Genomic DNA, 27,331 nt, shown 5'->3' on the forward strand with positions numbered 1-27,331 from the left:
AGTTGTATTAAGTCATGATAATCATGAAACGCAAATGAAGAAAAATATACAGAGAAAATACTTAGGTATCTATGGGGGTCAATTATTATCCAGAAATAAATCCAAAATTTCTGACACAGATTATAGCGCAAAGGTTATTTGTGCCACAATCTGAGACTTTTCCCTGCTTACGTCAGGTCTAAAAAAGTTGGCATGGTGTGGGTGGGGAAAATGTTTTAGGCGTAGAAAAAGGTCTAAATGTAAGGCAACAAGGAAGCTGTCTTACAATTAGACTGGCACTGGAAGTTAAAGGGTTTCTGACACCAGATTTAACCCAATTAAGCTAGCTAACATTAGCGATGTGCTAATGTCAGCTAAACCTAACCAGCCTATTCCTACTTTTATCTATGCCCCCGTTACGCCAGAAATCTAACTTTTATAATATGCCAATTAGCCTCTAGGAACAGGGGAAGGGGGGGGGGGGGGCTTCCTGCTCCTAGAGGCTCCGTTCTCCCACCTTTGTTGCCTCCCTCCAAGTCCTGATTGACAGGGCCAGGCAGTGCTCGCATCTGTCTGCCAGCCCTGTGCTCTGGTGGACTCTTGCGCCATTCAGTATTTGGCACAGGCGCGGTGAGGGAAAGACGCTTGCAGGCTGCTAGCTTCCTCACCGCGCCTGCGCTGAATGCTGACATTAGCACATCGCTAATGTCAGCTAGTTTAATAGGGTTAAATCTGGTGACAGAATCCATTTAAGAAGAGGCCGGCGACTGTTCTTAACTTCAGAAGATCCACAGCCAGATATAGGGGTTAAGACCAGTGTTTTAATGGTTGGTCTTAATAAATGACCCCCTATGTTTCTATGTCTCAACAAAACTAAATATAATACACTTATATTTAAAGGGAATCCTACAGTCTCATGTTACTGAGGAAGATCAATAAACGACTGAAACGCTTTTTATCATGAGTGGTTGTACAAGTAACTGACATTTTGGTTTTGCAATGGATGATTACTGAGAAGCAGCAATCCACAGTTAGACGAGTAAAGCCAAAGACGCCTATTTATTAAAAGAGAAAGGAAAATTATTAAGCCAAGGCTCGACAATTCATCTACTCCAGTGGACCTCCTGAGAGGAGTGTCATCCCAGAGTGATTGTCCTAAAAGCATCCTTCTCTTCATGAACTATTTACTAGATAATAATGCTGGTTACTGGAGGCCTAAACCAAGGCCTGATCCCTAGATTAACAGAAGAGTGAGTAAACGGTTACACCCCTGCCTCTGGACACTGATGAATAAGGCCAAACAGAATATTATCCATTTATTGATGTAGTGAAAGTTACTACTTAGGTTTTCTTAAAAGTCTCTCCTGAGTGCACCTACAGTTTGTTACATGCGCCAACATCTTTTTGGTCAGTACCATTTGTCTCATCTAAATATCCCATTAGTTCTGATCTCATATTTAGGGGGGAGAAAAATTATATACTGTAATATAATAATTTCTTTATTGATTGCTAACTTGTAACTTTACCAAAATCATTAAACATTAAATTGTATATACTGTAGTTTCATGTAACATTTCTTTGTGAGCATATCATCTTATAGTGTATTGTGTGTATTGAGCTGGGCGGGGGTTTCCTGAGTCTATTCCTGGCAGAAGAGATAAATCCTCCTGCATACCTCACAGGCTCCTATCAAGATTTAGGTGAAGGCACTGCGTCGCTGAGGAAGAAATACGTAAAACTCCCCTTTAAAGTTAAAGAATTAGTCAAAAGGTGTTACGTTTATAACAGGGCCAGGCAAGGTGACTATGCAGGAACCTTGAAGTGTGACTGTTTCTTGTTTCAGTATCGAAGCTGTGGCTGAGTGTTACTATGGAGAGTCTTCAGCGTTTTACTGAGCACTAAAGATGTCTGTGTGCACCCAGTCACATAAGCAGGATGATTGACAGTGATTGTTAGGCCACATGTCCATAGTCAGGGACTGAGCTAGTGAGGAGATGCGCTGGAAGCATCTGCATGTTACACACTGGCGTCTTCTCCTTAGAGCTTTGCTAAGAAGACAAAAACTTCTTTCCCTAATAACATATATTAAAAACCTGTGTCCCTACACTACAGCTGCATTCACATGGCTGTTAAGACTACTTTCACACTAGCGTTTCTGCGTCCGCTCGTGAGATCCGTTTCAGGGCTCTCATAAGTGGCCCAAAACGGATCAGTTCAGCCCCAATGCATTCTGAATGGATAAGGATCTATTCAGAATGCATCAATTTGGCTGCGTTTGGTCTCCATTGCACCTGTATTCCGCTTTTGAGGTGGACAGTAAAACACAGTTTGCAGCGTTTTGGTGCCCGCCTGAAGATGCAGAGACAAACGGATCCGTCCTGAATTACAATCTACGGTAAGTCAATGGGGATGGATAAGTTTTCACTGACACAATATGGTGCAATTCAAAACGGATCCGTCCTCCATTGACTTTCAATTTAAGTCAAGACGGATCCGTTTTGACTTAGACTTTTTTTTTTTAATGAATAATGCAATACGTTATGAACGGATATAAGCGTTTGCATTATCGGTGCGGAACCATCTGTGCAGATACAAGACGGATCCGCACCGAACGCAGGTGTGAAAGTAGCCTTACAAACACACTGTCAGTTTCTCATGGTAATTTTTAACCATTTGTGCATCCATTTTTAACAGCTGTTAAAAAACGGCACTGAAAACAGTATAATAAATGCACCTCTTTGTGCCCCCAGTAGTTATAATGACCCCCCAGTTGTGCCCCAGTATAGATATTAAACCCCAGTTGTGCCCCCATATATTATGGCCCCAGTTGTCTCCCTAAAATAAATAAAATACTTACCTCATCCACTTGCACACAGTGGAGCACTCGCCCTGCACTCGAGGCAGCAGGACCTGTGCTCATGTCTACACAGCTGTTAAAAACAGGCCCATTGATTTCAATGGTCCAACTGAAATGTCCTATTTTTTGACAGCTGCCATTAACTGGCCGTTAAAAAAAGACATGTCAATAGCCCTATTGACTTCATTCAGTTCTAAAAATGGCTGTGTGATGGCTATTACAAACATGCTTGTCAGCTGAAACCCAGCTAACAGCGGCAGCAGGAGATCGGATCGCGCGCAAGTACAGAGCGCACCGCGCATGCGTGAGGCTTTGGAAATCACGGCGAACTGCAGGCTGTCACTCTCAGGCAAGAGGGGGCGTGGTTACCTTGACTTCAAGCTGGCCGGCACTATAGCGCTGATAGAGAATAAAACTGTGTTTTTTTAAACTTGGGCAGCATCGGACAACAGGATAAAATATGATTAACAGGCTGCGGGCTACTATGAGGTACTGCTGGCGGGTGTAGATGCATTTTTGAGGTGACAGGTTCCCTTTAACTGCTATGGACTGCAACTGTTGCTCAATAGTTAAATCAAATTAAGAGTGATACAAAGAAATTTGGAGGAGCATTTACTAAAGTGTTCATGGTGTAAAAAAATGGCTGCTGTCTGATATGTAGACTGCTCTCCATAATGCAGCAGAAAATTGCATTTTTGAAATCTGAGATTTGTAAATTAACTGTTAAACAAACTTAGGCTGGTAATGTTGCAATGCCACTGCCACAAAGGCCCCCTAGAAATGGACGATGGATTACTGCAGGTTCTGGGAGACTTAGAGTTGTTGATAGAAGACATGTCCCACAGTCTGTGGCTCTCCATAATTCATTTGCAGTACTTTCAGAGCGCAAGAGCAACACGGAGGATGGTTCAAGCACAGTGGGTGAGGAACAATCATCTCCTATGCCTAAGGCTGGGTTCCCACCTGAGCGTTTTACAGCGCGTTCCTACGTGCTGTAAAACGCTCAACAGGCAAGAACCAATGTTTCCCTATGGGAATGGTTCTCACCTGAGCGTTTCACAGCGCGTACGATCGCGCTGTAAAACGCCCGACGCCCCAAGAAGTACAGGAGCTTCTTTGGGGCGTCTTGTCGCGCGTTCCCGTACATAGACTTCCGGGAACGCGCGACAATGGGCGTTCGCTTGTTCCGGAGTCGCGTCTGTAAACACGCATAAAATCGCGCATACAGAGCACTCCATCCCGTACGCTCAGGTCTGAACGCAGCGTAAAGTATGCAAGACTGCAGCCAAAGACAAAAAGGATAAGGTGAGGACTGATAGCAAGCAGCTGTTGGTGGGCAATTCTATCATAAGAGGTGTGAAGTTTGAGGAAAATGGTTTTGTGAGATGTCTCCCTGGTGCTAGCGCTAGCAAGGACAGAAGACGTATCCTTAATATTGTTAGGCAAGCAAAGCAAGAAAGGGAGTTGGATGTTATTGTCCATCTTGGGACAAATGATCTGGCTTGCAATTTTCAAAGGTGAAGTAAGCTTTTCACACACTTGGAAATGATATACGGGAGGTTGCATTGACTGTTTCATTCTCTGCAGTTTTGCCTGTGCATAACCTTCAGCATGACAGGCAGATGCGCATTAAGGAATTCAATCTATGGCTTGGTGAATGGTGCCTGAACCAAGGGTTTGGCTTTGTGTCTCATGTTAGCTCTCGTTGGAATCGAAAAGAACTGTACAAGACAGATGGTTTGCATCTTTCTCTCAAGGGAACGAATGTCCTCAGTGAACAGTTCAAAGTATTTGCCAAGAAGCATTTAAACTAGGAAAGGGGGGCAAAAGAGTGATAATCCAGCAGTCCGACTGCCCCCGGAACAATGCCAGAAGATGCCAGTAGCATATAGGTTAAGAAATGACAAGCTCAGAGTCTTGTCTACAAATGCTCACAGTTTAGGGAATAAGATCAATGAACTTGAGTCTATAATAGCATCTGAGAATATAGATTTAGTGGCTGTTACTGAGACAGGGTTCAATGGGAGTAATGACTGGGATATAACAATACCAGGGTTCTCTCTATATAGGAAAGACCAAGAAGGCAAGAAAGGGGGGGGGGGCTGTATGTGAAAGATAGCATAAAATCTAATTTCATACAAGTTAGCAAGACCAATTTAGAGTTAGTTTGGGTTACGTTGCAGCTTGATAATCATAAGGTAATTTGTGTAGGTGTGATATATAGACCACCTAGCCAAGTCAAAGAATTAGATGATCTACTAGTTAAAATGACATTTAAAGGGGAAGTTATCATTATGGGAGACTTTAATCTTCCTGATGTAAACTGTAAAACCAAAATAGCTAGTTCTGCCAGGAGTACAGATATTCTAAATTCCCTACTGGGATTATCTCTACAGCAAGTAGTTGAGGAGCCAACCCGGAAGGAGGTCATTTTAGATTTTGTATTCACAAATGGGAATTTGGTATCTGATATTACTGTAGGGGAAATCTTGGGATCTAGTGATCACCAGTCAGTGCGGTTTACTATAAGTACAGTGACTGATTCACACCACACAAAAAAAAAAAGTTTTCTAAAATTATATTAGCGGTATACGAATCCCTATCAGATTGGAACAGTTTCAATGGAGTCCAGGAGAAATGGGACTACTTAAAAGTGGCACTATTGAAGGCAACAGATAATTGCATTAGGCTTGTCAGTAAAAGCAAAAAAAGGAAGAGACCACTGTGGTACTCAGCAGAAGTGGCCAAAATCATTAACCCCTTCAGGACCGGGCTCATTTTCACCTTAAGGACCAGGCCATTTTTGGGAAATCTGACCAGTGTCACTTTAAGTGCTAATAACTTTAAAACGCTTTGACTTATCCAGGCCATTCTGAGATAGTTTTTTCGTCACATATTGTACTTTAATGACACTGGTAAAATGAAGTCCAAAAAATTTTTTTTTTTGCACAAAAAAATACCTAATTTACCAAAATTTTTTAAAAATTAGCAAATTTCAAAGTTTCAGTTTCTCTACTTCTGTAATACATAGTAATACCCCAAAAAATTGTGATGACTTTACATTCCCCATATGTCTAATTCATGCTTGAATTATTTTGGGAATGATATTTTATTTTTTGGGGATGTTATAAGGCTTAGAAGTTTAGAAGCAAATCTTGAAATTTTTCCGAAATTTACAAAAACTCAATTTTTAGGGACCAGTTCAGGTCTGAAGTCACTTTGCGAGGCTTACATAATAGAAACCACCCAAAAATGACCCCATCTAAGAAACTACACCCCTCAAGGTATTCAAAACTGATTTTACATACGTCATTAACCCTTTAGGTGTTGCACAAGAGTTATTGGCAAATGGGGAGGAAATTTGAGAATTTATTTTTTTGTCTAATTTTTCATTTTAACCCATTTTTTCCACTAACAAAGCAAGGGTTAACAGCCAAACAAGACTGTATCTTTATTGCCCTGACTCTGCCGTTTACAGAAACACCCAATATGTGGCCGTAAACTACTGTACGGCCACACAGCGGGGCGTAGAGTGAAAGGTGCGCCGTTTGGTTTTTGGAAGGCTGATTTTTATGGACTGGTTTATTTACACCATGTCCCATTTGAAGCCCCCTGATGCACCCCTAGACTAGAAACTCCCTAAAAGTGACCCCATCTAAGAAACTACACCCCTCAAGGTATTCAAAACTGATTTTACATACGTCATTAACCCTTTAGGTGTTGCACAAGAGTTATTGGCAAATGGAGATGAAATTTGAGAATTTCATTTTTTTGCCTAATTTTCAATTTTAACCCATTTTTTCCACTAACAAAGCAAGGGTTAACAGCCAAACAAGACTATCTTTATTGCCCTGACTCTGATGTTCACAGAAACACCCCATATACTGTATGGCCACACAGCGGGGCGTAGAGTGAAAGGTGCGCAGTTTGGTTTCTGGAGGGCTAATTTTGCTGGACTGTTTTTTTGACACCATGTCCCATTTGAAGCCCCCCTGATGCACCCCTAGAGTAGAAACTCCATAAAAGTGACGCCATCTAAGAAACTACACCCCTCAAGGTATTCAAAACTGATTTTACAAACTTTGTTAAACCTTTAGGTGTTGCACAAGATTTAATGGAAAATAGAGACTAAATTTCAAAATTTCACTTTTTCGGAAGATTTTCCATTTTAATATTTTTTTTCCAGTAACAAAGCAAGGGTTAACAGCCAAACAAAACTCAATATTTATGGCCCTGATTCTGTAGTTTACAGAAACACACCATATGTGGTTGTAAACTGCTGTACGGGCACACGGCAGGGCGCAGAAGGAAATTAACACCATATGGTTTCTGGAAGGCAGATTTTGCTGGATTGTTTTTAGACACCATGTCCCATTTAAAGCCCCCTGATGCACCCCTAGGTTAGAAACTCCAAAAAAGTGGCCTCATTTTGGAAACTACGGGATAAGGTGGCAGTTTTGTTGGTACTATTTTAGGGTACATATGATTTTTGGTTGCTCTATATTACACTTTTTTGTGAGGCAAAGTAACAAAAAATAGAAATTCTGAAATTTCATCTCCATTTGCCATTAACTCTTGTGGAACACTTAAAGGGTTAACAAAGTTTGTAAAATCAGTTTTGAATACCTTGAGGGGTGTAGTTTCCAAAATGGGGTCACTTTTTGGAGTTTATACTCTAGGGGTGCATCGGGGGGGCTTCAAATGGGACATGGTGTCAAAAAAACCAGTCCAGCAAAAACTGCCTTAAAAAACCATATGGCGCTCCTTTCCTTCTGCGCCCTGCCGTGTGGCCATACAGCAGTTTACGACCACATATGGGGTGTTTCTATAAACTAAAGAATCAGGGCAATAAATATTGAGTTTTGTTTGGCTGTTAACCCTTGCTTTGTTATGGGAAAAAATAAATTAAAATGGAAAATTTGCCAAAAAATAGCTGTTTTGGCACTGTTTTTATTTTTTATTATTTACAACGTTCATCTGACAGGTTAGATCATGTGCTATTTTTATAGAGCAGGTTCTTACGGACGTGACGATACCTAATATGTATACTTTTTTATTTATTTAGGTTTTACACAATAATATCATTTTTGACACAAAAAAAAAAACATGTTTTAGTGTCTCCATAGTCAGAGCCATAGTTTTTTCAGTTTTTTGGCGATTGTCTCAGGTTGGGTATCATTTTTGCGGGATGAGATGACTGTTAGATTGGTACTATTTTGGGGTGCATATGACTTTTTGATCGCTTGCTATTACACTTTTTGTGATGTAAGGTAACAAAAAAATAGCTTTTTTGACACCGTTTTTATTTAATTTTTTTTACAGTGTTCACCTGAGGGGTTAGGTCATGTGGTAGTTTTATAGATCAGGTTCTTACGGACATGGCAATACCTAATATGTCTACCTTTTTATAATTTATCAGGGTTTTACACAATAATATTTTTGAAACAAAAAAAAATAATCATGTTTTAGTATCTCCATAGTCTGAGACCCATAGTTTTTTTATTTTTTGGGCCATTGTCTCATGTAAGGCCTCATTTTTTGCGGGATGAGGTGACGGTTTGATTGGTACTTTTTTGGCGTACATGCGACTTTTTTGATCACTTTTATTACCTTTTTTGGGAAGTAAGGTGGGCAAAATTTCAATTTCCTCATAGTTTTTATTTTTTTATTTTTATGGCGTTCACCGTGCGGGGAAAGTAACATGACCGTTTTATAGATCAGGTCGTTACGGACGATACCTAATATGTGTAGTGTATTTTATTTTATTTTTTTTTATTCAGTGATAAATGTGTTTTTTTGAAACTTTACTTTTTTCACTTTTTTTAACTTTTTTTTTGACCCAGACCCACTTGGTTCTTGAAGATCCAGTGGGTCTGATGTCTGTATAATACAGTACAGAACAATATATATTGTACTGTACTGTATTTTACACTTGTCTGAACAGATCTATGCCTTTTAGCATAGATCTGTTCAGCACCATGGACAGCAGGACGCCTGAGAGGCGTCCTGTTGCCATGGGAACCTTCCCCGTCTGCTCAGTACTGGTCAGAACTGCGCAGACGGGGAAGGGTAAGCACAGGGCTGAGGGGGGCTCTCTGGGGGCTCTCTCCCTCTCCCATCGGGGGGCTGCAAAGGCACAGCAGCCCCCCGATGGGAGAGGGAGGGAGCTCCCTGCGCTGTTAACCTTTTCCATACAGCGGTCCGTACGGACCGCTATATGGAAAGGGTTAAACGGCTGACATCGCATCGCAGATGTCAGCCGTTTATACCAGGGTGCCAGCAATGTGCTGGCACCCTGGTATACCCACTAGACACCAACAATCATTGAAGGGGAGGCGGGCGGGGGATCGCGATCCCGCCTGCCGCACCGCCCGCCTCCAGCACCTTACCGCACCTCCGCACCGCCTGCGACACCCCCCCCTGCACCACCCGCCCACATAACATCATTCAGGGGTGCAGGGAGGGTAAAAAATCGTTATTTTAGACATACTAAATGTCTGAATTGACCTGCGGTTTGCAGCGATCGCCGACATGGGGGGCTCACAGGACCCCCCTCGGCATTGACCCAAGGTGCCCGGCTGTGTGTCACAGCCGGGATCTCAGCGCTGTCACCATGTCTGCAGACATGGTGACAGTTTATGCCATGACGTGTATACTCATCATGGCGCGCTAAGTAGCAGTGCTCCATGACGAGTATACTCGTCATAGGTCGGGAATATTTTCACACTTTCTCCTTCTCTGATCGCTTCCCTGACAGGAATTGGGGCGATCAGAGAAGGAGAAGCACATAGTCCCTCCCTAACCCCCCCTTACCTGCCCCGATGCGCTGCGATTGGTCCCTCTGCAGTAATGGACCAATCACAGCGATCGCGGGCGGGTCAGAGCTCAGATACAGCTCCTGCCGGCTTCTCTGGTTGCCTAGCAACCCCAGCACGCCGGCTTCACTGAAGCTTCAGCGCTTCGCTCCCTGCGCTGACAGTGAAAGCCGATCACGTACATGCACGTGGGGATGCGGTGAGGCACCACATTCCCCCACGTACATGTACGTGATGTTGCGTGAAGGGGTTAAAAACAAAAAGATAGCATTTAGTAATTATAAAAATAAAAAAACGAGGATGACAGGCAAATTTATAAGATTAGGCAGAGAGGCCAAGCAAGTTATAAGAGCTTCTAAAGCACAGGCAGAAGAGAAATTAGCTCAGTCAGTGAAAAAAGGCGATAAGATATTCTTCAGATACATAAATGAAAAAAGGAAACTAAAACAAGGAATTACCAAATTAAAAACAAAAGGAAGGTATATGGAAGAAGATAAAGAACTAGCTGACTGCCTCAATGAATACTTCTGTTCAGTTTTTACAAAGGAAAATGAAATAAAAGGACCTCAGTTAGGGAGGAAGGAGGAAGACTAATGAATCTTTTGCTGCATGTGTCTTTACAGGGGAAGCTGTCTAAAATTAATACAAATAAGTCACAGGGGCCTGATGGGATACACCCAAAGCTATTAAAAGAGCTCAGAGGTGAACTAGCAAAACCATTAACAGATTTATTTAACCAATCACTGGTAACAGGTGTCGTCCCAGAAGATTGGAAATTAGCAAATATTGTGCCCATTCACAAGAAAGGTAGTAGGGAGGAATCGGGGAACTATAGGCCAGTAAGCCGGACATCAATAGTGGGGAAATTAATGGAAACCATACTTAAGGAGAGGATTGTGGAACATCTAAAATCCCATGGATTGAAAGATGAAAAACAGCATGGGTTTATTCAGGGAGATCATGTCAAACTAATCTTATTGATTTTTTTGATTGGGTGACTAAAATAATAGATGGCGGAGGTGCAGTAGACATCGCTTATCTAGAATTTAGTAAGGCTTTTGATACTGTCCCACATAGAAGGCTTATCAATAAATTGCAGTCTTTGTGCTTGGACCATATTGTTGAATAAAATTAGGCAGTGGCTGAGGGACAGACAACAGAGGGTTGTAGTCAATGGAGTATATTCAGACCATGGTCTTGTTACCAGTGGGGTACCTCAGGGATCTGTTCTGGGACCCATATTGTTTAATATCTTTATCAGCGAAATTGCAGAAGGCCTCGATGGTAAGGTGTGTATTTTTGCTGACGACACAAAGATTTGTAACAGGGTTGATGTTTTTGGAGGGATACACCAAATGGAAAAGGATTTAGGAAAACTAGAGGAATGGTCAAAAACCTGGCAACTAAAATTTTATGTTGATAAGTGCAAGATAATGCACCTGGGGCGTAAAAACAAGCAGAATATAAAAATCTGTGATATAGTCCTAACCTCAGAATCTGAGGAAAGGGATTTAGGGGTCATTATTTCCAAAGACTTAAAGGTAGGCAGACAATGTCATAGAGCAGCAGGAAATGCTAGCATAATGCTTGGGTGTATAGGGAGAGGCATTACCAGTAGAAAGAGGGAGGTGCTCATGCCGCTCTACAGAGCACTAGTGAGACCTCATTTGGAGTATTGTGCGCAGTACTGGAGACCATATCGCCAGAAGGATATTGATACTTTGGAGAGAGTTCAGAGAAGACCTACTAAACTAGTACATGGATTGCAGGATAAAACTTACCAGGAAAGATTAAAGGACCTTAACATGTATAGCTTGGAAGAAAGACGAGACAGAGGGGATATGATAGAAACTTTTAAATACATAAAGGGAATCAACAAGGTAAAAGAGGAGAGAATATTTAAAAGAAGAAAAACTGCTACAAGAGAACATAGTTTTAAATTAGAGGGGCAAAGGTTTAAAAGTAATATCAGGAAGTATTACTTTACTGAGAGAGTAGTGAATGCATGGCATAGCCTTCCTGCAGAAGTGGTAGCTGCAAATACAGTGAAGGAGTTTAAGCATGCATGGGATAGGCATCAGGCCATCCTTCATATAAGATAGGGCCAGGGGCTATTCATAGTATTCAGTATATTGGGCAGACTAGATGGGCCAAATGGTTCTTATCTGCCGAAACATTCTATGTTTCTAAATTATGGTGCATGCCATATTTGCACCATATTTTACAACTTTTTGACCTTCGACACTTTTCTAATGTGGTGAGAAAAGGTGGGGCTTAGTAGGAGGGCGGGATTCACATGGCCCAATGGACTTACTATAACTTACGCCCCCAACTGCCACCAGAAAACCATCTCAGAATCAGTTAGATTAGTAAAAACGTTCCAAAGTTATTACCACATAAAGTGACACATGTCGGAATCGCTAAATTATACCTCGTTCACGTGACCGTAATAGGGGTCTGAGTCTGGTCCGCAGCATTCATTTCTATGGGTCCACAAAACATGCAGACAAGCACACAGATGTAGAACATGGTTTATGGGCTGCAAAACAGCAACGGCCACGAGGCCTTAGGCTGGGTTAAGAAGGTGAAAACTATCTTAGGCAGAGTTCACACGAACGTGTGTGACCCGTGCCCGTGCTGCGGCCCGCAAATAGCGGGCCGCAATGCACGATCGCCGGCCGTAGTTCAGCCGCATCGGATCGCGGACCCATTCACTTTAATGGGTCCGCGATCCGCCCGTTCCGCTAAAAGATAGGACATGTTTTATCTTTTTACGGAACGGAAGTACGGGACGTAACCCCACGGTAGCACTCCGTAGTGCTTCCGAGGGGTCCCATCCGGCCGTTCCGCGATTCCGGATTTGCAGTGAATGGGTCCGCATCCGTGATGTGGAATGCACACGGAACTGTGGCCGTGTATTGTGGCCCGCAATACGGCCATGGATCACACACGTTCGTGTGAACTTAGCCTTAGTCTGGAATGGGTTAAGGTTCTTGACGGGTGTGCTGTAATCAGGCATCCATACACATTTACATAATTTAGTAATACATTGTAACATGTAAATCACTGTAGAATAATCAGGAATGTAGTAAACATACATAATCGCACAAATTAAATACTGACAGAAGACCCATAACATATGTAAAGAGAAATCTTGCAGGCAGACATGCACAATAAATCTCAAAGTAACTAACATACCTGCAAATAATACGTGCCCTTTGGTTGTGCATACAACATAAGGAAGCTGTAATCTAGGTTTTGCTTTGTTCTCCACCTAGAAAAAGAAACTGTCTCAATGATAACATGCCCAACTTGACTAACCTGCTCCGTGTTCAATTACAAATCCCATGCTAAGATAATAAAAAAAAAACTGGAATTTTAACTGAAGTATATGATAGCATCTAGCTGTGTATATTTAGGATTCTGCCGCTCGGACTGCAGAAGATGGACAACCCCATTAGAGTAATTTAAATGAATTACTGGTACATATCTGCTCACTGGAAATTAATAAATAATAATGGCTTCACACCCACGCCTTAAACATAAAATATACTAAATCGCATAGCTTTATGTGTAAAGTCTGCGTACTTCACTCTGTCTTTGGAATCCCCAAACGTCTCCTTAATAGTTGCGAAATCTGGGTAAAATGATGAAGGTGGAGATATAATCTCAAGCACACCAGACTGTATTTCTTGAGGAAAGCTGGAAGAAAAAAAGTTAAGTTAATAAGATAATTTGTTCTATATTATGTACTTCAAGGAGAGGTTACTTTTGGTTATGTTCACATGTAACAGATATGCTTTGAATTTGCCATCGCAGATTTGTGCACAACGAACCCAAGTGTTTTACAGCAGTGGTGCCCAACCATTTTTCGTCTTGGGGCCGCACTAGACATGGTATAAATTTTGCGGGCCAGAACCAGGTAGCTTTGCCAGAAAGAAATGCAAACACTGAGGGGGCACCTGTGAGCATTACTAAAATACATAATACGTAGGCCTACGCTTGTTCAAATCTGCCTTGGAGGCTGCGTTTGGAGCCTCATATGCAGATTCTGTCGAAAGACCAGACAAAAAATTCTCATATGCAGCACTTGTGTCCGGTAAAAAGACTGGATCCCGAACGGAAACTGAACGGATCCCATCATAAGCGGTGGAGTCTGTTCAGCTTCTTCCCTGTGGGGTGACAGGAAAAGGAGGGAGCAGGGTCACTAGTGAGATGACAGGAGGAGGGGGGAGCAGGGTCACTAGTGGGGTGACAGGAGGAGAGTGGAGCAGGGTCACTAGTGGGGTGACAGGAGAAGGGGTGAGCAGGGTCACTAGTGAGGTGAGAGGAGGGGGGAGCAGGGTCACTAGTGAGGTGACAGGAGGAGGGGAGAGCAGAGTCACTAGTGGGGTGACAGGAGGAGGGGGGAGCAGAGTCACTAGTGAGGTGACAGGAGGAGGGGGGAGCAGGGTCACTAGTGGGGTGACAGGAGGGGGGAGCAGGGTCACTATTGAGGTGACAGGAGGAGGGGGGAGCAGGGTCACTAGCGGGGTGACAGGAGAAGGGGGGAGCAAAGTCTTTAGTGGGGTGACAGGAGGATGGGGAGGATGGGGAGGAGGGGGGAGCAGGGTCACTAGTGGGGTGACAGGAGGAGGGGGGAGCAGGGTCACTAGTGAGGTGACAGGAGGAGAGGGGAGCAGAGTCACTAGTGGGGTGACAGGAGGAGGGGGGAGCAGGGTCACTAGTGAGGTGACAGGAGGAGGGGGGAGCAGGGTCACTAGTGGGGTGACAGGAGGAGGGGGGAGCAGGGTCACTAGTGGGGTGACAGGAGGAGGGGGGAGCAGGGTCACTAGTGGGGTGACAGGAGGAGGGGGGAGCAGGGTCACTAGTGGGGTGACAGGAGGATGGGGAGGAGGGGAGCAGGGTCACTAGTGGGGTGACAGGAGGAGGGGGGAGCAGGGTCACTAGTGGGGTGACAGGAGGAGGGGGGAGCAGGGTCACTAGTGGGGTGACAGGAGGATGGGGAGGAGGGGAGCAGGGTCACTAGTGGGGTGACAGGAGGAGGGGTGAGCAGGGTCACTAGTGAGGTGACAGGAGGAGGGGGGAGCAGGGTCACTAGTGAGGTGACAGGAGGAGGGGGGAGCAGAGTCACTAGTGGGGTGACAGGAGGAGGGGGGAGCAGGGTCACTAGTGGGGTGACAGGAGGATGGGGGGAGGGGAGCAGGGTCACTAGTGGGGTGACAGGAGGAGGGGTGAGCAGGGTCACTAGTGAGGTGACAGGAGGAGGGGGGAGCAGGGTCACTAGTGGGGTGACAGGAGGAGGGGGGAGGAGGGTCACTATTGAGGTGACAGGACGAGGGGGGAGCAGGGTCACTATTGAGGTGACAGGACGAGGGGGGAGCAGGGTCACTATTGAGGTGACAGGACGAGGGGGGAGCAGGGTCACTAGTGGGGTGACAGGAGGAGGGGGGAGCAGGGTCACTAGTGGGGTGACAGGAGGAGGGGGGAGCAGGGTCACTAGTGGGGTGACAGGAGGATGGGGAGGAGGGGAGCAGGGTCACTAGTGGGGTGACAGGAGGAGGGGGGAGCAGGGTCACTATTGAGGTGACAGGACGAGGGGGGAGCAGGGTCACTAGTGGGGTGACAGGAGGAGGGGGGAGCAGGGTCACTAGTGGGGTGACAGGAGGAGGGGGGAGCAGGGTCACTAGTGGGGTGACAGGAGGAGGGGGGAGCAGGGTCACTAGTGAGGTGACAGGAGGAGGGGGGAGCAGGGTCACTAGTGGGGTGACAGGAAGAGGGGGGAGCAGGGTCACTAGTGGGGTGACAGAAAGAGGGGGGAGCAGGGTCACTAGTGGGGTGACAGGAGGAGGGGGGAGCAGGGTCACTAGTGGGGTGACAGGAGGAGGGGGGAGCAGGGTCACTAGTGGGGTGACAGGAGGAGGGGGGAGCAGGGTCACTAGTGGGGTGACATGAGGAGGGGGGAGCAGGGTCACTAGTGGGGTGACATGAGGATGGGGAGGAGGGGAGCAGGGTCACTAGTGGGGTGACAGGAGAAGGGGTGAGCAGGGTCACTAGTGAGGTGACAGGAGGAGAGGGGAGCAGAGTCACTAGTGGGGTGACAGGAGGATGGGGAGGAGGGGAGCAGGGTCACTAGTGGGGTGACAGGAGGAGGGGGGAGCAGAGTCACTAGTGGGGTGACAGGAAGATGGGGAGGAAGGGAGCAGGGTCACTAGTGGGGTGACAGGAGGAGGGGGAGCAAAGTCACTAGTGGGGTGACAGGAGGATGGGGAGGAGGGGGAGCAGGGTCACTAGTGGGGTGACAGGAGGATTGGGAGGAGGGGGAGCAGGGTCACTAGTGGGGTGACAGGAGGAGGGGGAGTAGAGTCACTAGTGGGGTGACAGGAGGAGGGGGGAGTAGAGTCACTAGTGGGGTGACAGGAGGAGGGGGGAGCAGGGTCACTAGTGGGGTGACAGGAGGAGGGGGAGTAGAGTCACTAGTGGGGTGACAGGAGGAGGGGGGAGTAGAGTCACTAGTGGGGTGACAGGAGGAGGGGGGAGTAGAGTCACTAGTGGGGTGACAGGAGGAGGGGGGAGTAGAGTCACTAGTGGGGTGACAGAAGGAGGGGGGAGTAGAGTCACTAGTGGGGTGACAGGAGGAGGGGGGAGCAGGGTCACTAGTGGGGTTACAGGAGGAGGGGGAGCAGGGTCACTAGTGGGGTGACAGGAGTAGGGGGGAGCAGAGTCACTAGTGGGGTGACAGGAGGAGGGGGAGCAGGGTCACTAGTGGGGTGACAGGAGGAGGGGGGAGTAGAGTCACTAGTGGGGTGACAGGAGGAGGGGGGAGCAGAGTCACTAGTGGGGTGACAGGAGGAGGGGGGAGCAGGGTCACTAGTGGGGTGACAGGAGGAGGGGGGAGTAATGCTTTAGAAAAGGTGAAGACAGTTACAAGTAACGCTTCAATCTCAGCAACAGCAATTTGAGATTTTTCACTGGGGATCATGAATATCAAGGTGAGATTTCATCACATGCTTTATTACAGAAGCGTCTGAAATGTGCCCCTAAGTGTTGAGAAAAGGGGACAGGGCTTAGCAGAAGTTTTTTTTTTTACCATGGGTCAGTGGAAAAACCATGTAGACATGCTCTATTTTGGTTTGTGTCGCACACGAAACATGCCCATTGAAGTCAATGGGTCAGTGAAAACCACAGACACAACACAGATGTCATCTGTGTTTGACCTAGATGGGCAAGCACTCAAACAAACATCACAGACTTCATGGAAATCTAATCTATTACTAATATTTATTTAATACAACATTACATCAACATACCTAAAATGGAATAAAATTAAAATAAAATGAGATAAAAAAAAAAGGATAAAAAAAGTCACATAAAAAGGTCCCTGAGGATGGTCACTTTAAGGCAGGTACTTGTGTCCACTTTGGCCACTGAGGAAGAGGTCAGCAAGACCACGAAACGAGTCTGGTGTTTCATACAGACCCGATAATTTTGTAAAGCATGGCCATGTGATAAAAGACTTTACAAATATATTTATTGGGCTGTGAGACGACCAACCTGTCCTATTACAGCGAACACCGCAAGTACCGCGAGAAGAGGTAAGGCCCGTGACTCTCCACCTCGGTTCTCACGAGAGCCACACACGGAGGATACTGAACAGCCACATGAGATTTGGACCCCACTCTATCGATCTGCTCAAAGATCACAAATAGGATATTGCGAAGACCATACATCACAAGGTGGGGTGAGTGCTCAGTGAGCATGTTTTCTTTATCCGCATGTTATATCTTCGGTGTGGTTACAAATCCTTCCCTTCTGATGATGTTGACATAGACCGCGGGTCAGATACAAACACCACATACGGGCACCTGCCTGCAGTTACACACTTGCTGGTGTACCAACCTTGGAAAGTCCAGCGGTGAATTTGGTCGAACCACATACCTATGACTAAGCCTGATGTGGTATGAAGTACATTTTTCTGGAACAACCATTTTGCTTTAATTAGGAACTTGTTTTTGCAGTTTTGTGTTCAGCCAAAGTGGACACGAGTACCTGCCCTAAAGTGACCATCCTCAGGGATCGTTTAATGTGACTGTTTTTTATGTTTACTCTGATTTTATTAAGGTTTTCAGAAAAGTCAGAGCAGAATATAAACATTAAAGGAACACGCAGGATCCTCAGTCAGTAACAATCAAGAAACAGAAAAAACAATTTTCAAGGTTTACAGGAATGTCATATCAGTATACAAACATTAAGAGAACACGCAGGATCCACTGCCAATAGCTACAAACCGGTAAACAAAGTGTTCAGAAATGTCAAAGCAGTATATGACCTTAAAAGGATCTCACAGGATCCACTGCTAATAGCAATAAGATGACATAGGAATCCATGAACCAATAACAATCTTAGTAAACCTGTAGAAATTAACGAAGAACAGACAGTATAGAAAAGAGAAAGAAAAAGAAACAGAGGATAGGAAAAGGAAGACGGGAGAGAGGAAGGTAATGGGGAGGGGAGAGACACTCCGAGTGCGATGCCCCGGTTTACCCACTATCCCACTAACCTGGTACCCCTGGTCTCAAAATCCAGCCTGCACCATAATCCTTTACGCTGTAGACCCCAGATTCTGTAAACTTATAGAAAACTCAGGAGAACCAATGAAATCGAGAAGGGGCCTACACCTTGCCTCAAACCTATCACCCCGATCATGTGAAGTAGCAATCAGTTCCTCCCTGCTAACCAAAAACCAGCCCATTCACAAAGAGAGGGAGCGCGATCCATCTTCCAGTGCCTCGGAATATTCATTCGGGCCGCCGTGAGGAAAAATCTTAAAGCATTTTTCTTTTCCAGGGAAACAGAGCCAGGTATCAATGAGAGAAGCGCAAGATCAGGTGAGTTAGTAACCACTGAAGGCTAATGGCTATATTAGTATTATCCCTAGCTTCCCTGCCAGGTATAAACCCCACTTGGTCCCTGTGCATGACCGTCGGGAGCACCGAATTAAAGCGGGAGGCCAATAATTTGGAATACATCTTAATCTCACCATTGATGAGGGATAAGGGACGATAATTACTACAGCAGGAAACATCAGGTTTCGGAATTAAGACTATATGCGCTTCGACTGGGAGATGCTATTAAAAACTTTAAGAAGGAAAGGAACAAGGGGGTCAGCAAATGTTTTAAAAAAGGAAGCCGTAAAGCCATCTGGGCCTGGGCCTGTGTTCCCCCCCCCCCCCCACCTCTAGGTTGGAAATGATCACTCCGAGTTCGGATTCTGTGAAATCATTCTCAATGATGTGACTGTTTTTTAATCATTTTTTTTAATCTCATTTTATTCCAATTTAGGTATGTTGATGTACTGTTGTATTAAATTAGTAATAGATTAGATTTCCGTGAAGTCTATGATGTTTGAGTGCTTGCCTATCTAGGTCAATTGTCTTTACTGTTTTTGAATAGGGTGATTCAACATTCGGGTTTAAGCAAATATCCACGGTCATTTGGGGTGAGCCATCCTAACACTCAGCTTGTCATCTATGTTTGGTCAGTCTTTCACAGACATTGGTAGGAGATGCTCTGGAAATACATTTTCTAGAAGACACATGGAGAGCAAATAAGGGACATACGTACCCTTCACAGATGAACCACTGACCATCTTGTCACAGGTGTCATCATGGACACGGACGTGTGGATAAGGCCTTACTCCAGAGGCCTTTTTTACGAAGATTTGTAGTTTAAATGCCATTCTTAGCAAATCTACCCCATAGTTTTTTTTTTCCTCACAGATTAATACAAAATCCATAAGAATAAAAATTGTGCCATGTCCCAACACATGCCATAAGATATATTCTCCCCCATCCACCCCAAAGCCTTGCTTTTAGGGGACAATATCATGTCTTGTTGAAACACTCTGCAGTGGCAAATAGGGTTTCTAGCGGTTCGTATTACAGATCCTTAAGAACTCATTAAGTGGTTAAATCCTGCAATGTCAGTGGCTTATTTTTTTAAATGTAATATGGCACTGTGCGACAGGCCAATAATTATCCTACGTCTATGGGCCCCCTTTACTATGCAAGAGGTCTTAGGGTGTCTTCACACGCGGCAGAGTTTGTGGCTGAAAATCAGTTTCATTCATTTGAATGAGGGGGAAAGCACATGGATTTTTGCAAGCTGAATTAAGGTGAATGGAACAGATTTTCAGTAGCGGAAAATTCTGCAACAGAATCTGAACTTGGCTAAATGCTCACCTATTCATAATATTGTCAGCAAGTTCATTCACATACTGGGCATTCACCTAAAAAACAAAAAAAAAAACGATGGTTAGCAATACGACATACACATTAGAATACCAAAAATTTTTATGAAAATACGGACTATGGCAAAATGCATAAATGTATAATGATAGAAGCACACAGCTGGAACAGTCCTTTAAAATTGAGTCTTCATAATAGATGCAAAGCAATTCACTGGAAACAAAAACATGTCCATACGTGTGGGAAAACCAAATTACCGGTATTTCTACAATCTTTCAATATCCAAGACAGGAAAAATTTCAAAACACAATGGAAGATTTTTTGACGCAGCTGCCTGTACAACAAACGTAAAGCACCATTTATGATGATGGGTGCATGCTGTAAAAAAAATACATAAATACAAGCTGCAGTGGAATCGTTTTTCGGCACTTTTACCAAAATACAAATCAATAGAAAATTTTATTATAATGTATATATACCAAAACATGGCATCTACATCTACAAAACGAAGCCCCATTCAGCGACATCAGACATAAATGAAAAATACAAAAATATAAATGGAAAAGGAATGAACAGATACAGAATAAAAAAAAGAACGGTCCATGTCCCAAAGTTAGATTTCATGTGTTGGTTGTAGCTTTGATAAGAATGCCTGTAGTTCTGGAGTTGCCTGTATCAATGGGCTATGATTATGATAGTAAACTAGTGCATTACACTAGGTTAGAAGATTCAGGCAATTTCTATCATTTATATGATAAGACTGAAATATAATAAATAATAAAATTACAGGAATCCATCATCTATTGTTCTTCGTAAAGGAGAGCTGGATGAAGAAATAAATCATAAGAATTTACTTTCCCAGAATCCACTATCCCAAAGGGGAAATTGAGCTACTTTCTTATTTCCCCAGTCGTCTCCATAACAGCACAAACTGAGATTGCCTTCCTCTGATAGGACAGGAAAAAGCACACAGAGGTTAAAAACCCCACCCTCACCCCCTCATCGCCAGGGTTTTTCCTGTCCTGTCAAGGAAGGAATGCCAGATAGGTGCTGGGAGCTCTTCTGGGTTCCCTAGTCCTTTTTTTCGGTTTTTACCTTTTTTCTTCTCGCCCTGCTACGGCGGGGTGTCATCCGTTAGACCGGAGGTCGGTTCCGGGGTCCGGCTCTTCCCTCCTCCAGGCGCGGTCTATGCCCGGGTCACCCTCATTCATGGTGATCCCGGTGAAGTTCCCTCTGCGGCGGCCCAGGCGGGCTTGAAGCAGTGCGGTAAGGGCGGCTGGAGCGACGCTATGACGCGCTTCCCTCCAGTCGCCGGGTGATTACGTCGGACGCCGGGAGGCGTGGCCAGCGTCGTGACGTCACGGACGCCGGCGCCAAATTCAAAAAGGGATGCTGATTCGGACCGCTCTGAGGCCTCCACGGTTCACCCTACCTGCTGACAGCAACTCAAGTGGACGGGAGCTGGGAAGAGGAGCGCCCCTACCACCACTGGCTTAGGTCCTGAGCCCCCTACCTCTCTGGGCGGTGTGAGTAGCCTGCTGGCACCTTTTCATATTGCGTATTTGCCCTGCTGTGGTTGACCCTTTCCTCCCTTGTGTGTTACAGGGAGAAAAGGAGTCTACCTCCTCTGTTAAATCCAGACCCAGGAAGTGCGGCGTCTGTTCTAAGCACCTTCCTTCCTTCCTCAGGGTCCAAGCTACTGTGTAAAGACTGCACCTCTACCGTGGTGAAGGCAGAGTCCTCTAGTTTTATGGAGGAGATCAAGACTCTGGTCGGAACGGAGGTCCAATCAGCGTTGGCCGCTAGGGACCCCCCTGCCTCCCCTATACCCCAGCCCTGCCAGGGCCACAGACCACCCTCTTCCAGAGGCCTTGACTACTCTGGGAATGACCTGGACTCGGCCGACTCTGATTTATCAGATGTGGGGACTTCTGCTAGATCTCTGGAATTGGAGGAAAGTAGCGAGTACAGGAGATTCCTCTTTAACCCAGAGGATATCGAAGAATTGATCCGAACCATCAGGGCCACTATTAGGATGGAGATCCCTAAGAGGTCCAAGTCAGTCCAGGAGGAGATTTTTGGGGGTTTAGGGGAGAGGCACAAATCGGTGTTCCCGGTCCCGGACAATGTCCAGAAGAGGATACGGACAGAATGGGAGAAGCCGGAGAAGGGTTCCTTTATCCCACGGGGCCTCAAAAGGCGATACCCCTTCGACGAAGCGGACTGTGCCGATTGGGAGGCCATTCCCAGGGTGGATGCTCCCGTTGCTAAGGTAGCGAAACCAACGGTCCTTCCGTTTGAGGACGTAGCGCAGCTCAAGGACCCTCTAGATAGGAAAGCCGAGAGTCTGCTCAAGAGGGCCTGGGAGGCTACAGCAGCTCTCCTAAAACTGGGGGTAGCAGCAACGTGTGTGGCTCGTACACTCGCCGTGTGGCTTGAACAACTAGAGCGCCATATAGCGAATAAGGCCCCTTGGGTGGAGATCCTGGACAGTATTCCTCTTCTGAAGGCCACTTTCTTCCTTGCCGATGCTGCTGCAGAATCGGTTAGGCTATCTGCTCACACGGCGGTCCTGTCCAATACCACCAGACGGGTACTGTGGCTTAAGGCCTGGTCGGGCGACACTGTATCAAAAAACAGGCTGATATCTCTACCCTTTCACGGTCAATACGTGTTCGGGTCTGACCTGGACAAGATACTTGAGAACGCCACGGACCGCAAGAAGGGCTTTCCAGAGGACAAATCCAACTCCAGGAGACAGTTTTTTTGGAGGCCCCAGCAGGATCCCAGGGCCGATAGGAGGAGCCGCGAGGGTCGCAGATTTACGAGAGGCGGGAGAGGAAAAAGTTTTTTAATTAACCCCTTAAGGACGCAGGGCGTACCAGTACGCCCTATTTCCCAAGTCCTTAAGGACTCAGGGCGTACCGGTACGTCCTAACTTTAAATCACAATTCCGGCGCCGCGGGGGTTAATCGGAACGGGATGCCGGCTGAAATCATTCAGCCGGCATCCTGTCACAACGCCGGGGGGGGGGGGTCATATGACCTCCCCGTACCGGCGATCGTAGCAAACCGCAGGTCAATTCAGACCTGCGGTTCGCTGCGCTTTTTGCCGATTCTGATCCCCGCGGTCCCTGGCCGCGGGGATCAAACTTCAAAATGCCCCATATACATTTTTTTCCACCCCCCCTGCACCCCTGAATGGTTTTATGGCGGCGGGTGGTGCAGGGGGGGTGTTGCGGGCGGTGCGGCAGGCGTGATCGCGATCCCCTGCCCGCCTCCCCTTGAATAATCGTTGGTGTAAAGTGATTATACCAGAGTGTCAGCACATTGCTGACACTCTGGTATAAATGGCTGACATCTGTGATGCGATGTCAGCCGTTTAACCCTTTCCATACAGCGGTCCGTACGGACCGCTGTATGGAAAGAGTTAACAGTAAGATGCGGCTCCCTCCCTCTCCCATCGGGGGGCTGCTGTGCCTGTCCTTACCCTTCCCCGTCTGCGGAGTTGTGGCCACAACTGAGCAGACGGGGAAGGTTCCCATGGCAACAGGACGCCTTCTCAGGCATCCTGCTGTCCATGGTACTGAACAGATCTGTGCTAAAGGCATAGATCTGTTCAGACAAAGTGTAAGTAAAATACAGTACAGTACTATATATTGTACTGTACTGTATTATACAGACATCAGACCCACTGGATCTTCAAGAACCAAGTGGGTCTGGGTCAAAAAAAAAAAAAGTATAAAAAAGTGAAAAAAGTAAAAATAAAAAAATAAAAACATTTATCACTGATTAAAAATGAAAAAAATAAAATTCCCTAGACATGTTTGGTATCGCCGGGTCCGTATTGGACCTGATCTATAAAACGGTCATGTTACTTTACCCGAACGGTGAACGCCATTAAAATAAAAAATAAAAAACTATGATGAAATAGAAATTTTGCCCACCTTACTTCCCAAAAAAGGTAATAAAAGTGATAAAAAAGTCGCATGTATGCCAAAATTGTAACAATCAAACCGTCATCTCATCCCGCAAAAATCATACCCTGCCTAAGATAATCACCCAAAAACTGAAAAAACTATGGCTCTTCGACTATGGAAACACTAAAACATGATTTTTTTTGTTTCAAAAATGAAATCTTCTGTAAAACTTACATAAATAAAAAAAAGTAGATATATTAGGTATCGCCGCTTCCGTATCGACCGGTTCTATAAAAATATCACATGATTTAACCCCTCAGGTGACCACCGTAAAAAGCTAAAAATAAAAACGGTGTAAAAAAAAGCCATTTTTTGTCATCTTACGTCACAGAAAGTGTAATAGCAAGCGATCAAAAAGTTATATACACCCCAAAATAGTGTCAAACAGTCATCTCATCCCGCAAAAAATGAGACCCTACTTAAGATAACCGCCCAAAAAAATTGTATACATATTAGGTATCGCCGTATCCGTGACAACCTGCTCTATAAAATTACCACATGATCTAACCTTTCAGATGAATGTTGTAAATAACAAAAAAAAAAAACGTGCCAAAAAAGCTATTTCTTGTTACCTTGCCGCACAAAAAGTGTAATATAGAGCAACCAAAAATCATATGTACCCTAAACTAGTACCAACAAAACTGCCACTCTATCCCGTAGTTTCTAAAATGGGGTCACTTTTTTGGAGTTTCTACTCTAGGGGTGCATCAGGGGGGTTCAAATGGGACATGGTGTAAAAAAACCGGTCCAGCAAAATCTGCCTTCCAAAAACCGTATGGCATTCCATTCCTTCTGCGCCCTGCCGTGTGCCCGTACAGCAGTTTACGACCACATATGGGGTGTTTCTGTAAACTACAGAATCAGGGCCACAAATAATGAGTTTTGTTTGGCTGTTAACCCTTGGTTTGTAACTGGAAAAGTGGAAAATCTGCCAAAAAAGTGAAATTTTTAAAAATTGTATCTCTATTTTCCATTAAATCTTGTGCAACACCTAAAGGGTTAACAAAGTTTGTAAAATCAGTTTTGAATACCTTGAGGGGTGTAGTTTCTTAGATGGGGTCACTTTTATGGAGTTTCTACTCTAGGGGTGCATCAGGGGGGCTTCAAATGGGACATGGTGTAAATAAACCAGTCCAGCAAAATCTGCCTTCCAAAAACCAAACAGCGCACCTTTCACTCTACGCCCCGCTGTGTGGCTGTACAAGAATTTACGGCCACATATGGGGTGTTTCTGTAAACGGCAGAGTCAGGGCAATAAAGATACAGTCTTTTTTGGCTGTTAACCCTTGCTTTGTTAGTGGAAAAAATGGATTAAAATGGAAAATTAGGCAAAAAAAAAAAGTTCTCCTCAAATTTCATCCCCATTTGCCAATAACTCTTGCGCAACACCTAAAGGGTTCACAAAGTTTGTAAAATCAGTTTTGAATACCTTGAGGGGTGTAGTTTATAGAATGGGGTCATTTTTGGGTGGTTTCTATTATGTAAGCCTCGCAAAGTGACTTCAGAGCTGTAGTGGTCCCTAAAAATTGGGTTTTTGTAAATTTCTGAAAAATTTCAAGATTTGCTTCTAAACTTCTAAGCCTTGTAACATCCCCAAAAAATAAAATATCATTCCCAAAATAATTCAAACATGAAGTAGACATATGGGGAATGTAAAGTCATCACAATTTTTGGGGGTATTACTATGTATTACAGAAGTAGAGAAACTGAAACTTTGAAATTTGCTAATTTTTGGTAAATTAGGTATTTCTTTTATGGAAAAAAAAAAAAAAATTTTTAACTTCATTTTACCAGTGTCATGAAGTACAATATGTGACGAAAAAAACAATCTCAGAATGGCCTGGATAAGTCAAAGTGTTTTAAAGTTATCACCACTTAAAGTGACACTGGTCAGATTTGCAAAAAATGGCCAAGTCCTTAAGGTGAAATAGGGCTGAGTCCTTAAGGGGTTAATCCCAACAGGGGACATCACTCTCCCTCTTCATCAAAACAATGAAATCATCCCAGTCGGAGGAAAGCTCAGCTCCTTTCTAGGAGTTTGGGAACAAACCATCACGGATCTGTATATATTAGGCATCGTAGAACATGGCTACACTATAGAACTGGATTCCCTTCCTCCGCAGAGGTTCGTCCTGACCAAGGTCACCAGGGGCCTCAAGTCTCCCTTATCCGAGGGCGTAAGAAAATTATTACGCCTGGGGGCAGTAGAAAGGGTCCCTGCCGGAGAATTGGGGAGGGGTCACTATTCCCCCTTATTCCTGGTCTGGAAATCAAATGTCAATTTTCGGACCATCATAAATTTAAAACCCCTGAACAAACATCACCTACCACAAGTTCAGGATGGAGACCGTCAAGTCAGCGGTGAAGCTCATCAAAAGGGGGTCTATGATGGCTACAATAGACCTCTCAGACGCATACTTCCATATCCCAATACAGGTCCGTTCCAGAAGATATCAGGTTTGCGGTGGAGCAAGGTGGGACAGTCCGCCACTATCAGTTCAAGTGCCTCCCGTTTGGCATATCATCAGCACCCTGCATATTCGCGGAGGTCGTAGCCTCCCTAAGCAAGGAGGGGATAATAATCGTCCCTTACCTAGACGACCTGCTAATAGTAGTGGAAACCTCAGATCTCCTTCACAGACACATCCAAGTGGTTCTCTTGCGCCTCCAGAACTTGGGCTGGTTGGTCAACCGGGAGAAGTCAGACATGTTCCCAGAATATCGGAAGGTATTCCTGGGTATTCTCTTTGATTCAGCTCTTCAAAAATCCTTTCTCCCTCCGCTAAAGGTACAGAAGCTGAAGTCAAGGGTCCTCCACTTCACCAAGCAGTCCCGTTGCTCAATAAGGCAGGGCATGGAAATGCTGGGCCATCTCACCTCCTGCATCCCTGCGGTAGCCTGGGCCCAATTCCATATGAGACCCTTACAGAAGCTGGTTCTAAAACAATGGAACAGGTATCGATCATCCCTGGACCAAGGGTTGTCAGTGTCCCGGGAGGTGAAGTCTTCACTGGGCTGGTGGCTCAAGACCAAGAACCTGGAAACGGGAGTTCCATGGAGGCAGGAGGGTGTGCTTTCCCTCACAACGGACGCCAGCTCTTGGGGCTGGGGGGCACTCGTGGCTTCGGAGACTTTTCAGGGGATTTGGTCAGAGGACCAGAGAAGGATGTCCTCCAACTACAGAGAACTCCGTGCGGTTTGGGAAGGCCTCAGGTCCATCCAAATACAGGCCAAAAATCACCACGTCCTGGTCCATTCGGACAACTCCACAGCTGTGGCGTTTATCCAGTACCAGGGAGGAACAAGACACTGTCACCTCTAGAGGCTCTCAGACCCAATCTTCCTTTGGGCAGAAAAGAATCTACAATCCCTTGCGGCAGTACATCTGAAGGGATCCCTGAATCTCCAGGCGGATTACCTCAGTCGGCAAAGTCTGGATCCAGGCGAATGGTCT

General features: G+C 45.2%; 1 protein-coding gene across 1 annotated transcript in view; it reads right to left on the minus strand.

Annotated features, from left to right (window-relative positions):
- Positions 1-27,331, minus strand: part of MGAT4D (MGAT4 family member D) — a 229,055-nt gene that overhangs the window by 68,506 nt on the left and 133,218 nt on the right. Inside the window, exons 5-7 of the mRNA XM_040418478.1 lie at positions 19,893-19,939; positions 13,240-13,353; positions 12,850-12,925 (exon numbers count right to left, since the gene is read on the minus strand). Of these exons, the coding sequence (XP_040274412.1) occupies positions 12,850-12,925; positions 13,240-13,353; positions 19,893-19,939 (237 nt within the window). The remainder of the gene's footprint in view (positions 1-12,849; positions 12,926-13,239; positions 13,354-19,892; positions 19,940-27,331) is intronic.

This window comes from Bufo bufo, chromosome 2 (genome assembly GCF_905171765.1).
Source record: "Bufo bufo chromosome 2, aBufBuf1.1, whole genome shotgun sequence".
Classification (NCBI taxonomy): domain Eukaryota; kingdom Metazoa; phylum Chordata; class Amphibia; order Anura; family Bufonidae; genus Bufo; species Bufo bufo.